The 15,596-nt window shown below is 46.4% G+C and overlaps 1 protein-coding gene across 4 annotated transcripts in view; it reads right to left on the reverse strand.

Moving 5' to 3' along the window:
* Positions 1-15,596, reverse strand: part of ADGRB1 (adhesion G protein-coupled receptor B1) — a 381,525-nt gene that overhangs the window by 91,632 nt on the left and 274,297 nt on the right. For all 4 annotated transcript variants that reach the window (XM_081012479.1, XM_081012478.1, XM_081012481.1 and 1 more), the window contains exon 18: positions 14,426-14,579. In XM_081012479.1, coding sequence (XP_080868605.1) covers positions 14,426-14,579 — 154 coding nt within the window. The remainder of the gene's footprint in view (positions 1-14,425; positions 14,580-15,596) is intronic.

A 15,596-nucleotide genomic window follows, 5' to 3' on the forward strand; every position in this document is an offset into this window, starting at 1 on the left:
AAGATTGTGGCATGTTTATTCTTTTTAGAGGGATATAAGGGAATTTACCAGGAACTTAATAGTGAAAGGCATGGGTAGGCAAACTAAGGCCCGGGGGCCAGATCTGGCCCAGTCGCCTTCTAAATCTGCTTGTTTTTACATGAGTAGAATGTGTCCTTTTATTTAAAATGCATCTCTAGGTTATTTGTGGGGCATAGGAATTCGTTCATTTTTTCCCTTCAAAATATAGTCCAGGCCCCCCACAAGGTCTGAGGGACAGTGGACCGGGCCCCTGCTGAAAAGGTTTGCTGACCCCTGGTGCATAGCTGTCAACTTTCCCCCTTTTTTAAAGGGAAATTCCCTTATTCCGAATAGGATTCCTCACAAGAAAAGGGAAAAGTTGACAGCTATGCCCTGGTGAAAGGCTTACACAAGCCTGCAACCAGCTATCTGCTGTGCATGTAAAAGGGGAATGTAAACTCTGCTAAGTAAAGGAACTTGCTAGTGCAAGTTAGGAAGGATATTAATAAACAATATATCCTCTCCTGCCTCCCTGAACATCCCCAAGGTGCCCATGCCAAGGATGCGCCCAGGATAAGTGGTCCATCACCCCACCTGTCCTTCTGCTAGGGTCCCACATCCTACTAAGGCTTCCTACTTCTTCTCTTCCCATTCTTCCACCCAGAAGCCACTTTCAGAGGGAACCAAGCTCCGCTTCCCACCTCTTTCAGATTGCAGACTTGCTGCCAAATTGTCACGAGCAAAGGTGGCTGCTGGGGTGAAATTGCCAGAGGGAGGAAAAGTTAACAAGGCCTGAATGAAATCAATGTGGTCTGACAAGCTGACAGCCTAGTCAGCTAATTACTACTGGGTTGCATTAATCAATGCAGAGGGAAGCGTAGAGTAAACCAAAAGCAGGAGAACTCTGCAAAAAGGTGGAGAAGGCAGTATGTGTGGTCACCTGATCGGTCCTGGAAGAAAAGGGATAAGGGAGCTGGTAATTTAAGAGCACTGAGAGCAGATCTGGGCTTCGTGTGCAAAGCACATTCAGTGCATATTTAAAGCATGTGACTTACACAAAGAATCTTGAGAACCGTAGTTTCCACAGACAGAACTACAGTTTCCTAGGACCCTTAACAAACTACAGTTCCCAGGATTCTTCAGGTGGTCATGTGCTTTGAATGTGTGTTGGGTGTGCTTTAAGTGTGTGATGCAGACCAGTCCTGATTGTGCAGCTGCCATTATTATTATTATTAGGCATTTTAATGGAAAGCTACCTAACCTGCAGTTCCTGGACCAGCACAAAATGCCACTATCTTCAAAATCAGCACTTTCCCAGATTTTGCAACGCAGTTCTTCAGCTAAACAGCGTCTTCCAAAAATGTGCATGCTAGGGGAAAGTGTTTATTAAAAATGCATGATGGTGCCAAAACACACACAAATAAAAACATAAAAAAATGCATTATTTTAAGGAAAATGTATATATTTGCAAAAAAAAAAAAAAAAGTGTGAGAATGTGTTTATTAGGAGAAATTTGCACTAGAAAGCTTACAAATTTCCCTGAGGATTTAAAAATAAACAAGTCGCAAATTGTTGCGGAAATGTGAAGAACTAACTTTAGGACTAGAGGAATGAAAACAATTGAAGAAACGGAAATTGACAAATAGGTCTCTGTGGCTGCAGATTTAAATGCACTGACCTAGCAAAAAATTCCAGGTGAAACTCATGAATTGCAAGGTAGGCACAGATGCATGCAGTTGAGAAAGCATCCTCATTTTGTACCCCTTAGCTATCACCACTATTGCAAGCTGACATTTCTCTGTTGCCAGGTGTTCTAGGATCTGTGCAGAGAGGCTAAGGACAGGTATCTAAAAGGCATGGTTCAAAGACAGCCAGAGAACCGTTTCAGAGGCTTCTCCCCAATGCCTCTACTCCAGATCGACCAGTCGGTCGACCAAAGACCTGAACTGGTATAAGGCAGATTCCTGTTTTCCAGAGGGATCACTGTGCTGCAGCAAAAGTAGTCAAAGATGCTGGACATATCCAGAATAGTGCAGTCGGAAACAGTGTCTGGGTGCAAATTGCAAAAATGTATGGGATAGCTATTTCCACCCAGACACTGTTTCTGACTGCATTATTCTGGATATGTCCAGCATCTTTGACTACTTTTGCTGCAAAAATGTATGGGATAGCTAAGGGACACGGGTGGCGTTGTGGGTTAAACCACAAAGCCTAGGACATGCCAATCAGAAGGTCGGTGGTTCGAATCCCCCACGACGGGGTGAGCTCCCATTGCTCGGTCCCTGCTCCTGCCAACCTAGCAGTTTGAAAGCACGTGACCCAGAAGCTGTACGCCGCTCCCTCGGCCAGTAAAGCGAGATGAGCACTGCAACCCCAGAGTCGGCCACGACTGGACCTAATGGCCAGGGGTCCCTTTACCTTTACCTTTATGGGATAGCTGGGTGTATGGTAATCCATGTTGACAGAGTCATTTTTGGCTATTTCCTTTGAAAATAACTCCAAAACTTCTATTTTTTTGTGAATTATGAATATGTCCCCCAAAATAAATAAATAAAGCTCAACAACTTTTCAATAGAAAGCCCAACCAGCAACTTTTCTGTCTGGGCTTTCATTTTTTGAAAATAGTCTTGTGGCACTGAAAAGTCTAACAAATTTATCATGGCATGAGCTTCTCTACCATCCCAGAGATGGGCTATGCCTAGTAAGCTCTTTTCACACCAGGGAAACTTTGTGTACATTTAATTTGTGCGGCTTCAGCCAGCCAGCCTTCAACCTTGCAAGGTTGTAACTGCACAAGGTAAATGCACATAAGGTGTAATCACATTGTATGACATCAGGTGTGGGACCAATTAGGTAGTTTCTCATTAAAATACAGACAGACACTAATGCTAGAAGTATCTATTACTGCTTCAGAGCCTAGGAAACGGCATTCCCAATCTCCCCCAGCTCAATCTGTTAAATAGATTTAACAATACATTTTCCAGTCTTTCTAGCAGCAATGGACAGTTGTGAGCATGCTGTGAAGTAATTCAAGATGTTTCCTCTTCTGGAGAGGGCATTTCACCCAATCCTTACAGGCCTCTCCCCCTCCATCCCTCATGAGGATAAGCTCAGAGGCAGCCTGACTTTCCCCCCGAGAATTGACTAAGAATGATCTTAAAAACCTAACTACTTACACAAAGAGTGGGGAGCCTAGATTCTGTGGGGCTCCAACTCCCATCAACCCCAATCAGCATGGCCAATGGCCAGGGATGATGGGAGATATAGTTCAACAACATCTGGAGGACCACAGACCCCCTGTCCCTGGCTTACCGTATTTTTTGCTCTATAAGACACACTTTTTCCCTCCTAAAAAGTAAGGGGAAATGTGTGTGCATCTTATGGAGTGAATGCAGGCTGTGCAACTATCCCAGAAGCCAGAACAGTGAGAGGGATCGCTGCGCAGCGCTCCCTCTGGCTGTTCTAGCTTCTGGCTTAGCCATGCGAAGCCTCTTCAGGGCACGGGGAGCCTTCATCCCGCTGCCCTGAGGAGGCTTCACGCGGCTACGCCAGAACAGTGAGAGGGATCGCTGCACAGCTCTTGCTGTTCTAGCTTCTGGCTTAGCCCCTCAGTCCCTTCCCCCACCTCCCGGAAAAGCCCCCAAGAGCCGCGCTCCCTTTAAAGAGCCACGCGGAGTGTGTGTGTGGCTCTTGGGGGCTTTTCCCCGAGGAGGGAGAATAATAATAATAATAATAATAATAATAATAATAATAATTTATTATTTGTACTCCGCCCATCTGGCTGGGTTTCCCCAGCCACTCTGGGTGGCTTCCACAGAGACCAAAAATACACTAAAATGCCACACATCAGTGTGATGGGCTGCCCTCTCCCTCCTTGGGGAAAAGCCTGCAAGCGCCGCACACATGCTCCGCGCGGCTTGTGAAAGGGAGCACTGAGCATAGCCTGGGATGCAAACAGGCTCTGTGCAGCGCTCCCTTTAAAGAATATTTTTTTTCTTGCATTCCCCCTCTAAAAACTAGGTGCGTCTTATGTTCAGGTGTGTCTTATGGAGCGAAAAATACAGTATATCATAAGCTCACCCATCATGATAAGTGGTAACAGGTCAAATACGTGATTCCCACCCTCTTCCCTTCTGAAGTGCTTCTTCGGCCAGCTTGAATCACCAGCCAGGTGATCTATTGCAATCGTAACACAACTTTCACCTGTTCCCCATGCTTTATAACAAATAGTAAACTTTGACTCATGGAGACCGCAGCGACAATACAGAAGAAGAAGATCGTTTTGATGGCAGATGAAATATCAGCTGAGGACACTGGCAGTAAACCTTGGAGCTGTCCCTTGGAGTTTTGCTTATTTGGCACAACTGCACTTAGAAAATGAATGCTGGGTTGCAGTAATATTTAGAGACTCTGGAAGGTTAGGTTTTTGAAGTCGCCGTTGTAGTTCTGTTGTCTGCGGTTATCCCAAACCCACAACCTATTTGATTTAGTTTCCATCAGGAGCTAGATCTGGAAACTGTTGTGCTAGCCAGTCAAGGAGTGAAGAATGGAAATGTCTATCTCGCTGATTTGTGTCTCGATGAAAGACAAGGATGGTGCCTTGCATCTGGGTGTCCATCCAATTTTGGACAGGAAATTATCCAAGACATTCTGTAGAGCAGCCTTTGCCAATCAAGTGCTAGGGCTGGGAGTGCTGTGAGTTGTAGTCCAAGATACCTGGAGGGTACCACATTAGCGAAGGCTGCTGCAGAGTTTCTGCGGGTATTCTGAGCAATGAATCTGGAAAATCTCTGGATTCTGCTAGAGGGTTTTGCACAGTGGTATGTACAACAATTGCATTGTCCTTTTTTCTGAATTTTAAAACAAAATATTGAGCTTTTCCAGGGCTTGTTGTGAATATTATCCACACTTATACTGACCTAGCATTCTATTTTTATAAAAATAATAACAAGAAGAATCCAAGCTCCAACCCAAAATGATGGATTTTTGTGACATTGTGCAAAATACTCTTATTACTCTAAAAGCTATTTATTACTATTCAGTTCTTACAATGTGTTAAATAAACTGGAGCAACGAGGGCTTTCATAGCAATCATACAACTTCTCCAAGAAATAGACAAATCCCCACATTGGTCCAGTACAGTCATACCTCGGGATGAATACGCTTCGGGTTAGGCAAATTCGGGTTGTGCTCCGCGGCGACCCAGAAGTAACGGAGTGCCTTACTTCCTGGTTTCGCCGCGCGCACATGTGCAGACCATCAAAATGACATCACGCACATGCGCAGAAGCGCCAAAACGTGACCCATGCCTGTGCAGATGCGCAGACACAGGTTACGTTCACTTTGGGATGCGAACGGGGCTCCGGAACAGATCCCGAGGTACCACTGTATAATGGATCTTCTTGACATCATTACAACTGCCAAGGTAATATTGTTGCTGTTGTTGTTGAGAATGCCAAACAAATTTCCAACAAAGTCATTCAAGTAATGTTAAACCAATGGGAGGTGGCTAGCAGAGTGTTGACTGAACTAGGAAAGACAGGACTCAGATCTCTGCTCCATGATGGCAACCTTGACCAAGTACAGATCCAACCACCTTGCATAAGATGGAGGATGAATCCATCATGCCATGATTCTGAAGCAGACACACCTGATTCAACTTGCCCCCTCCAATATGGGAACCAGGGTATAAGCTCACCCCAGGTTCTGTGCATTGCCAGATTCCCTGTCTCTTATGGATTTTCATACAAGGTGGTCTGAAAGCTACCGGTCTCATTTCAAAATGAGTACTTCTCTAGCACTGGAAAGCCTTGGTCGCACCAAGCATGGGAAATTGGATACAAGACCTCCTGCTCCATAATTCTGCTCCACAAACTACACGATAAGTCAAGCCACGATAAGTGAGCCAGTGTGGTGTAGTGGTTAAGAGCGGTAGTCTCGTAATCTGGGGAACCAGGTTCGCGTCTCCGCTCCTCCACATGCAGCTGCTGGGTGACCTTGGGCCAGTCACACTTCTTTGAAGTCTCTCAGCCCCACTCACCTCACAGAGTGTTTGTTGTGGGGGAGGAAGGGAAAGGAGAATGTTAGCCGCTTTGAGACTCCTTAAAAAAGGAGTGAAAGGCGGGATATCAAATCCAAACTCTTCTTCTTCAAGCTTCTAAGGGATTTTGGAGCACATTTCCAGAACTCTGGAACTGAGCCGTACCCGCAACTAGAAGAAGCGGGTGGCACAATGCAGAAATGGAAACTTCTCTAACTTAACAGTTGTTAAAATGGGACCCCGGCACAGCATTTCCCCTAATCTTTATCTGAGCAGATGAACCTAAGCTCTGCATAACACAACAAACAACTGAACATCAGAAATATACTTGAGAGACCATCTTATTCCTTATATACTCAGTACATCACCTCCGTCTATGGGTCATCTTCTCCTACAAGTTGCAAAGGTCTTCGAAGCCCTTTCCACGGCAACATGGAGCAGGACTTTTAGTCTGGCTGCCCTGTTCTGTGGAACAGCATTCGAGATAATACATGCGCCCACTCCCTGGGAACAGCTGGAGACATTTTTTGTTCCAACAAGCCTTCTTCTCTGGATGACTAGGTCTCTATCGTGGGTGTCTACTTGACATTCTGGTTTTTTTAAAATCTGTGCTATTTTCTGTATTGTTTTAAAAAGCTTTTTTTAAGCTGTCTCTTATTGCATTTTGCACTCATCACCTTGGGATGTGTGTGGTAGGCGATTATTAAATAAATAAAACGAAAGTGCTGTAACTAAAAAGGGTTTGAAAGCAGATGGAGACAAGGGAGCTAGGTGGGACGAAGGAACTGCACTGTTTTATTGCAGTACTGTAAAAACCTTGATAAACTATAGATAACCAAAGAAAGAGGAGGGCAGTTTCAGCATCCTAAGAGCAGCTAGCTAGTACAGAGGACTCCCGACAGTGCCATGAGTGTTGAAATCAATATAGCAAGTCCCTGCTCAGAGCGATGGGTCTTGATGAGGTGGAACCGCTCTTACAGGGAAACGTACATATTTACATACATTTTATATAGTTTGTGTGGCAACGCTCTAAGAGGAAATGGGACATAAAATATGTAAAATGTACATAAAATAATTGTTATTGCTATAGGTAAAGGTAAAGGGACCCCTGACCATTAGGTCCAGTCGCGGACAAATCTGGGGTTGCGGCGCTCATCTCTCATAAGAGAAGACTCCCTGGAAAAGACCCTGATGTTGGGAAAGATGGAGGGCACAAGGAGAAGGGGACGACAGAGGACGAGATGGTGGGACAGTGTTCTCGAAGCTACCAGCATGAGTTTGACCAAAGTGTGGGAGGCAGTGGAAAACAGGAGTGCCTGGCGTGCTCTGGTCCATGGGGCCACAAAGAGTCGGACACGACTAAAGGACTAAACAACAACAAAAGCAACAACAACAAATGATTCTATGAATAGCTATCAGGGAGGACTTCCTATATTGATTTCAACATCTGTGGTAATGGGAGCTCCATGCAGTAGTTTGCTACTCTTGGTTAGCTGGGAATACTTTGGACCAGTGCTTTTTCTGGGGGACGGCAGGGGTACACATACCCCTAAACATTTTGTGAACTTTTATACTTTTGTTCATTTACTGTATTTATTTTCCCCGATTTGAACTATAAAATGGTGATTTTCTTGAGTCAAAATGAGAGTAGTACCTTTAAAAAAAATTTTAAAAAGAAAAAAAGCACTGCTTTGGACAACCTCACATGTGGGTTTTTTCACCTCAAAAACTTCTGAGCATATATATTTATTTTCCATTTCCATACTACTGGACTGACAAAACTCTGTAAGCAGTTTATGTAAAGTATATACACGAAACTGTAAAGGATATGGGGATTTTTCTTTAAAAATCCACACGGAAAAAGAAGGGGGCAGACTTTGCTCCTGACTCGTGATGAACTGACCCAGCACAGGTTTTGTCTGTGGAAGAAATTCTGTAAAACCCATTACCCATGAAGCCAGTTTTGTGGCCTGACCACAAAACTGTTAAGAACCAGTTAAGAGGGAGCCTAACACAGATAAGGTACAAGGAGGGCTCTGAATGTACAGTAAAGTAATGGCTTGAGACAAGTTGCATTTCAAGCACTGTGGTTGGAGATGGTGGGGCAATGGGGCAATGGGTTGGCAGGAGATGGCTAGCCAGAGGAGGAAACAGCTGAAATATTGAATTTTCTCTATATAGTGCATTGCATTGTGGGAAATGGGACACCCACTAAAAAGGAAAATGCAACTGGATACAATATGCTTACTATCAAGCCCAAGACGCGGGTGGCGCTGTGGGTTAAAGCCTCAGCGCCTAGGACTTGCCGATCGAAAGGTCAGTGGTTCGAATCCCCGCGGCGGGGTGCGCTCCCGTTGCTCGGTCCCAGCGCCTGCCAACCTAGCAGTTCGAAAGCACCCTCGGGTGCCAGTAGATAAACAGGGACCGCTTACTAGCGGGAAGGTAAATGGTGTTCCGTGTGCTGCGCTGGTGCCGGTTCACCAGAGCAGCTTCGTCATGCTGGCCACATGACCCAGAAGTGTCTCCGGACAGCGCTGGCTCCCGGCCTATAGAGTGAGATGAGCGCACAACCCTAGAGTCTGTCAAGACTGGCCCATACGGGCAGGGGTACCTTTACCTTTACCTATCAAGCCCAAAGAGCAAATGAATGAGGACTAGAATACTGACTGCCTTGCTCTCATGCTCGCACAGAGTTATTAGTTCCATTAAATTAGGTCCCTTGTTCCTAACAGCAAATTAACTTGCATCGTTTTTAATAATGGAGCTCACTTTGTGAATATTAAAGTGTCTTTATTGCTGTTCTCTTGCTGCGAAACTGGCCGACAAAAAGATCTGACCATTATTTGACTCCCCAAATAAAATAAAAATAAAAATAACCCCTCCCCCTTTTTAAAAAATTGGTTTGATAGCCAAACTCATCAAGGAAGGCACACACATACTTGTGCAAAATAGCCAGAAATCATTCACGTTTTGACATGGAACCTACCGTATCTGCCAGTCTCCTCAAAATGCTACAAGCAATTGAGATCCACACCTCCCCAATGAACGTATGCATTATTAAAATATTTCTACACCATCTCCCATATCAACCCTGTGGTAGTTGACAGCCATAAAAGGCAAACCAACAGATGGCAATAAATGCAAATTAAAACCAATCCATAAAAAGGCGCAGTATCAGGAATACCCAACATTCAGGGCTGGTGTGTAATGTATTTTCAGGATTCACTGAAAACTCAACAAGGTAGGTACCTGCCTTATTTCCAGGGCGAGATGGTTCCATAAACTCAATGCCACAACATAGAAGGGTCTTGCCCCTGGGCTGGGCTTCCACAGCCTGCAGCACGATCAATAGGGCCTTATTTTGTGACCTTAAGAACTGGTTGAAGGCATTTCTTCATATAACCAGGTCCCAAGCTATTTAGGGCTTTTAAACAACAAGACCTTGAACTTGGTCTGGAAGCTAATGGACAGCTGGTGCTGCTCTTTCAGCAAAAGTGTTAGACTTCAAGGGAGGCTGCCCCATTTAGAAACTTAAATGCTTCCTTTTTGCACAAGCTGCAACTTTGAGACCAACTGTAAGGGCAGCCCCACATTTACAGTAGCCAAGTTTTGAGCTTACCAGCACAGGGATCAATCAGATGTCTGTGGGAAACCCACAGGCAGGATTCAAACACAATAGCACTCTCATTTCCCGTGGCTTCGAGCAACTGCTACTGAGAAGCATTGCTGCCTTTGATCATGGAAGCAGAGCCTAGCCGTCATGGCTAGTAGCCATTGAGAGTCCTCTCCACCTCCATGAATTTGTCCAATCCTCTTTGAAAGCCACCCAAGTTTGTGTCCATCGCTGCCTCCACGGCTGGTACAAGGAATGCGCCCAGACTATATATACCTGTTACTTAAGGGAGAGCACAACAGGCAGAATACCCAATTCCAGGAACAACGCGCCCACAGAGCCTCCAAGCAGTTGAAATTCAGCTTCAACTTTTTGACCCTCAAAAATCCCACTACTGTGTCCAGGCACCACGTTGGATGTCCACATCTGTTTCAGGTATAACAGAGAGATGGAGCGGGGGTTCTCAAAGCATATGAATGACACCACAATCTCAATCTCCTAATGGTCACACCCAATGGCTACATATGCAGTGCTGGAGACAGAATGGAACTCTGAGGCATCACGCAACTCAACACCAGTGAAGGCGGTGAAGGTCCTGTGTGAGTGCCTGGAGGCGGTTGGAGGATGGATGGCGGCTATCAGATTGAGGTTGAATCCTGACAAGACAGAAGTACTGTTTTGGGGGGACAGGGGGCGGGCGGGTGTGGGGAACTCCCTGGTCCTGAATGGGGTAACTGTGCCTCTGAAGGACCAGGTGCGCAGTCTGGGAGTCATTTCGGACTCACAGCTGTCCATGGGGCACAGATTAATTCTGTGTCCAGGGCAGCTGTCTATCAGCTCCACCTGCTACACAGGATGAGACCCTACCTGCCCGCGGACTGTCTCACCAGAGTGGTGCATGCTCTAGTTATCTCCTGCTTGGACTACTCCAATGAGCTTTACATGGGGCTACCTTTGAAGGTGACCTGGAAGCTGCAATTAATCCAGAATGTGGCAGCTAGACTAGTGACTGGAAGTGGCTGCCGAGACCACATAACACCTGTCCTGAGAGATCTGCATTGGCTCCCAGTACATTTCCAAGCACAATTCAAAGTGTCAGTGCTGAACTTTAAAGCCCTAAATGGCCTTGGTCCTGTATACCTGAAGGAGCGTCTCCACCCCCATCGTTCACCCCAGACACTGAGGTCCAGCGCCGAGGGCCTTCTGGCGGTTCCCTCACTGCGAGAAGTGAGGTTACAAGGAACCAGACAGAGGGCCTTCTCAGTAGTGGTGCCCGCCCTGTGGAACACCCTCCCTTCAGATGTGAAGGAAATAAGCAGCTATCTTATCTTTAAAAGACATCTGAAGGCAGCCCTGTTTAGGGAAGTATTTAATATTTAATGCTGTTTTGTTTTTAACACTCGATTGGAAGCCGCCCAGAGTGGCTGGGGAAACTCAGCCAGATGGGCGGGGTATAAATAATAAATTATTATAATATTATTATTATTAACAGCCAGGGTGTCTAGCTACACCGATCGAACGCTCTCCCTTGAACTGACCCTGAATGTAGGAGCAGAACCACAGAACTACTGTGGCCCTCAGTTCCAAGCCACAGAAACAGCCTGTCAGGATGCCCTGGTTGAGGGCATCAAAAGCTGCTAAGAGATCAAGCAAGAACAACAACAGGGTCACACTCACAGAATCACATAATTGTAGATTATTGTAGACCCCCCCCCCAAGTTTAATCCCCTATAATACAGGAATCACAACTAAAGTACCCCTGACATGTGGCAATCCACTCTTCCCAAGAAAGAGCATCTATGTATGAACACATGTGATGGACATGACTGCCAACAAAACTTGTGCATACTTCCTGTTCCCATGCAACGTTTGCAAGTTTGAACTTCCAATAACTGTTTTAGGAGAATACCTATAAAATACATAATGTGTGAATCAATCCCGCACTTGCATTAGAGAAAGATGCCCTTCGCCAGGGACTTCTCAGTGTGATTCCTAATGGGATGCTGTTCTTTGGTCAAGAGACTCTCTATATGCCCACCTTTGAGATGTCCTTAGTTGTTTTGGGTAAAGTGGGTAAGTGAAGCGGATGACCAAAGGGAGAATAGATGGTATGGATCTGGGAGAGTTTGTGAGGTCCTGTGCTGAACTAAAACTTCTGAAATGGGAATAGATGCAATTCTAAGATGTACTGAAAGAGGAGTTCTAGACTGCATTCAGATACAGTATAAGAATAAACTATGGAAACAAGTTACAGTGAGTCTTAGCTCATGTATTCTGCCTACTTTCTCCTTAAACACAGCCACAAGGAGATAAGAAGCTTTCACTTCCAATAGTGTTTGACCACAGTTTAGTGTTACATCCCAACCCTGAACTTTAGTTCAACTATGGTTTGTTTTCTCTTATTCAAATCAATACAACAAGAATAATAGAAGTACTGAAAAGCAGCCCAGTATAGCGAGTAATATTAAGTACTCAAGAGCATCAGGAAAGCCAAATTTCACACTGCACTGTGCAGAGGAAGTTCTAGGTGGCTCAATTTGTTGTATATAAGATAAAATCTCACCAAACAGCACAAAACTTTTCAAGGTCCTCCAAACCTTTGGCAACATCCAATTTATGAGTTATTTTTTTACTGACTGGCCACAGTTTAGGGTTACATTCAGACCCTGAACTTTGGTTTGTTGATGCAAGCCTGTTGCATAAACCCAAATTGGACGTTCTCTTTTTTTAACAGACCACAGTTGAGACCAACTAGGGTTTGTGGTTAATCAAAAAGCAAAAGTTTTCAATATTCTCACAGTGAGGAGAGGGGAACATGCAAGACTCTGATGCCTTATGTCCAAACACAGCCACAGTGGAAGAGGGGACAAAGGAAAGTAAAGAGGACAGAAAGCATGCATCTTAAACTGTCTGTATAGGACAGAGAATCTGGGTCCAATTGTATAAACCTCCAACTTGCTCTTACAATTGCGATCTACGTATTCAAGCAGAGAGAAAAAATAGAGAGGAGCAGTTAAAGCAGCAGTTCTCAACTTGTGGGTCCCCAGATGTTGTTGGACTACAACTCCCATCATCCCTGAGCTCTGGCCTTGCTAGCTAGGGGTGATGGGAGTTGTAGTCCAACAACATCTGGGGACCCACAGGTTGAGAAAGGCTGAGTTAAGGTGAGGGAGAGCATTTTCACTTTTCTCACCTGGCTACAGAGCAAAAACTGGGGGGGAAAGCGACACAGTCACCATTGTTTCCTGCACAGACACACCACGAAAAATGCTGCTGTCCTCAAAACTTAAATTCCTAGAGCACCTAATCCCACAATGCAAGGCCTGGACGTTTGGGAAGGGGTTAGGCTTTGGGCCTGCCATGGACTCAGGCAGGCATAGACAACACTGTATCTTTAAAGCCACTTCAGTGCAGATGTTTCCATGGCAACTAGTGGACCAAATACATTAGTGTTTCTAATAATAAACCAAACCTTCATCTCGGGAAACCTGCCTTCCCCAGTGCCCCCTTCTCCTCCCCTCGCCCCCATCTCTCCTCACTACCTTTTAGATTTTCCCCTCCCTCTCCCGCGATGAGCCGCTCTTCGCAAAGTGAGGGAGGAGGAAGGAGAGAACTTGGTCACCGAGAGCATCGTGGGATTGGTCCTAGATGGGAGCAGTTCACCTAGGGACCCGGATCATGGTGAAAGTCAGCTGAAAGACTGCAAAAAGGGGTGTGGACATGAGAGAAAACAAATCAAATAAAGGCATCTTCCCTTGCTCTCCTGTTTTACAAAGTCCAAGCAAAACTCATAAACGCCAATAATTCATGCCCTGACCAGGCGGTCCTCCTCCACGACAGCCTAGTTTTGATAACAAAGAAGCCACCATCACCTTCTCCCTCTTTACTTGTGCAAGAGCATGCGAGGCAAATCCTTTGACAAGCGCCAATACACCCTTTTGACCCCATTTTGAGGCGCTGCTAAGAAGGCATCAAAGTAACTGGAGACAAAGCTGCCGTGACGCTCCGAAATCACAAAAGAATGTCCCTGAGAGGCGTCCCGGAGGGTTTGAGGAGCCAGGGAAAGAGCAAAAGGTGCCAGGAAGATTCCTGAAAAGGATCTACCAACAATACTATATGAATCCACAGTGGAAGGCCTGGGATTCAGAAGCATCCAAAGTCACAGATCTCCTCGCTCCAGAACCCATTCACTCACTCGCTCATCAAGCCTCTCCAATCTCTCTCTAATAGTCCAGGCAACCGGCCGAAAACCGCAGGTGACATAAGTGGGGAAGGGGGTCAGTTAGGGGTACCCAGTAGCCAGCATTGATGGAGGGGAAAAAGAAGAAGGATGTTTTCAGGCAGGGAAAGACAATGGTGACATTTCAATGCTGCAATGATCTTGAACCAGATATTTTATTGTTGTTATTTAGGTCACAGATTCTCAAAGACACATGTCAGTCGCTTTCTGACAACGGTGATGCTTATTGCAATGTGTGCGCGCACACACACACACACACACAAGCAAACACACATGCAATATCCTTGCCATGCACACCCAGACGGAGACTCACACGCGAGTGCGCACACCCAGCCTTGCACAGCACTGCTTGTCACACTGAAATGTCATCCGCTGGACCATTTCCTTTGCCTCTCTCTCTCTCTCTCTCTCTCTCTCTCTCTCTCTCTCTCTCTCTCTCCCCCCCCCCCCCGCCTCCGTCTCGGCACACACACACACACACACACACACAAATGCCAAGACTTCATTCCTTTGGATGCCGCACAATACTTACCATTTCGGCACTCAGCTGGGCTAAGATGGCGAAGGTGGAGATTCTGTCACACAGGCATTTAGTTCGGAAAGGATCGACCGGGACTGTTCGGCAGCCACGCCAGGACCAGGCGCCAAGCTGAGACGAAGAGGAGGAGGAGGAGGAGGAGGAGGGTCTGTGAAGGGAGGGGGAGGGGAGCCCAGTGCAGAGGGAGAGAGCAAGAGAGAGGCAGAGAGGGAGGGAGAGAAAGACAGGCACACACACAGAGGGAGAGAGAGGGAGAGACAGGAGGGAGAACAAGAAAAACAGGCATCACTAACAAATTGCCAGAGGGAGAGAGAGAGAGATAAAAAAAAAAAAACCAGGACAGCAGCAGCAGCCAACCCCCACGTGGCCCTCCTCCCCATATGACACCCCTCCAGTGACACATACCCAGTGCCTTCCCACACACCTGGGACATCACTCGTGGCAGGCTTCATCAGCGCACCCCCATGTGCCAAACTTCCCCCATGCTGAGGCATGGCTCGTGATCCTCCCCTCCTTTGAAAGATGCACCCGCCCACTCCCAAATAGCCTCTGATCCATAATGCTCTCCTTATACATCCCGCTGTGGCTGAACTCGCCCCAATGGGCTCAGGACTTCCTCTTCTTTGCGATGACTGCCCCATCGCTCACACGGAGTGGATGCCACAGCAGAGTAGATGGGCCCACATGCTCATCGGTGATACGCATGGACAGCCCTTCCATGCGCCCATAGCATCACCCCCTGGCATGCTCAGTTGTCACTTTATTTCCCCCAAAAGGGATGGCTTGCTTCCTTACCAAACTCAATCCAACTGAAGACCTTCACTGGTGTGCATATACCTGCCTTCCAGCTGACCAGGACACCTCTCACGTTCTGCGCCACCAGCAACAACAACAACACCATGCTGCACTTTCACGAAGACTCTTGGTGTCAAAACAACCTGAAACTCAGCACCATGCAGACGGCTGCTGTCTCTCCCACTACCCCAAGCCGGCACGCGCTGGCACATGGACGGCCTTTCCATGCTCACACACCCTCAGCCACAGCTGTCCACACACCCACAGCTATTCTACATTGAAAAGATGCTGCAGGGAGAGAAAAAATTGCAAGGTGCGCAGTGGGGAAATGGACTTTGCTGCTCGGTGCACTCCTTTGGAGTTTGGAGCC

Source organism: Podarcis pityusensis, assembly GCF_964106645.2.
Source record: "Podarcis pityusensis genome assembly, chromosome: 7".
Lineage (NCBI taxonomy): Eukaryota > Metazoa > Chordata > Lepidosauria > Squamata > Lacertidae > Podarcis > Podarcis pityusensis.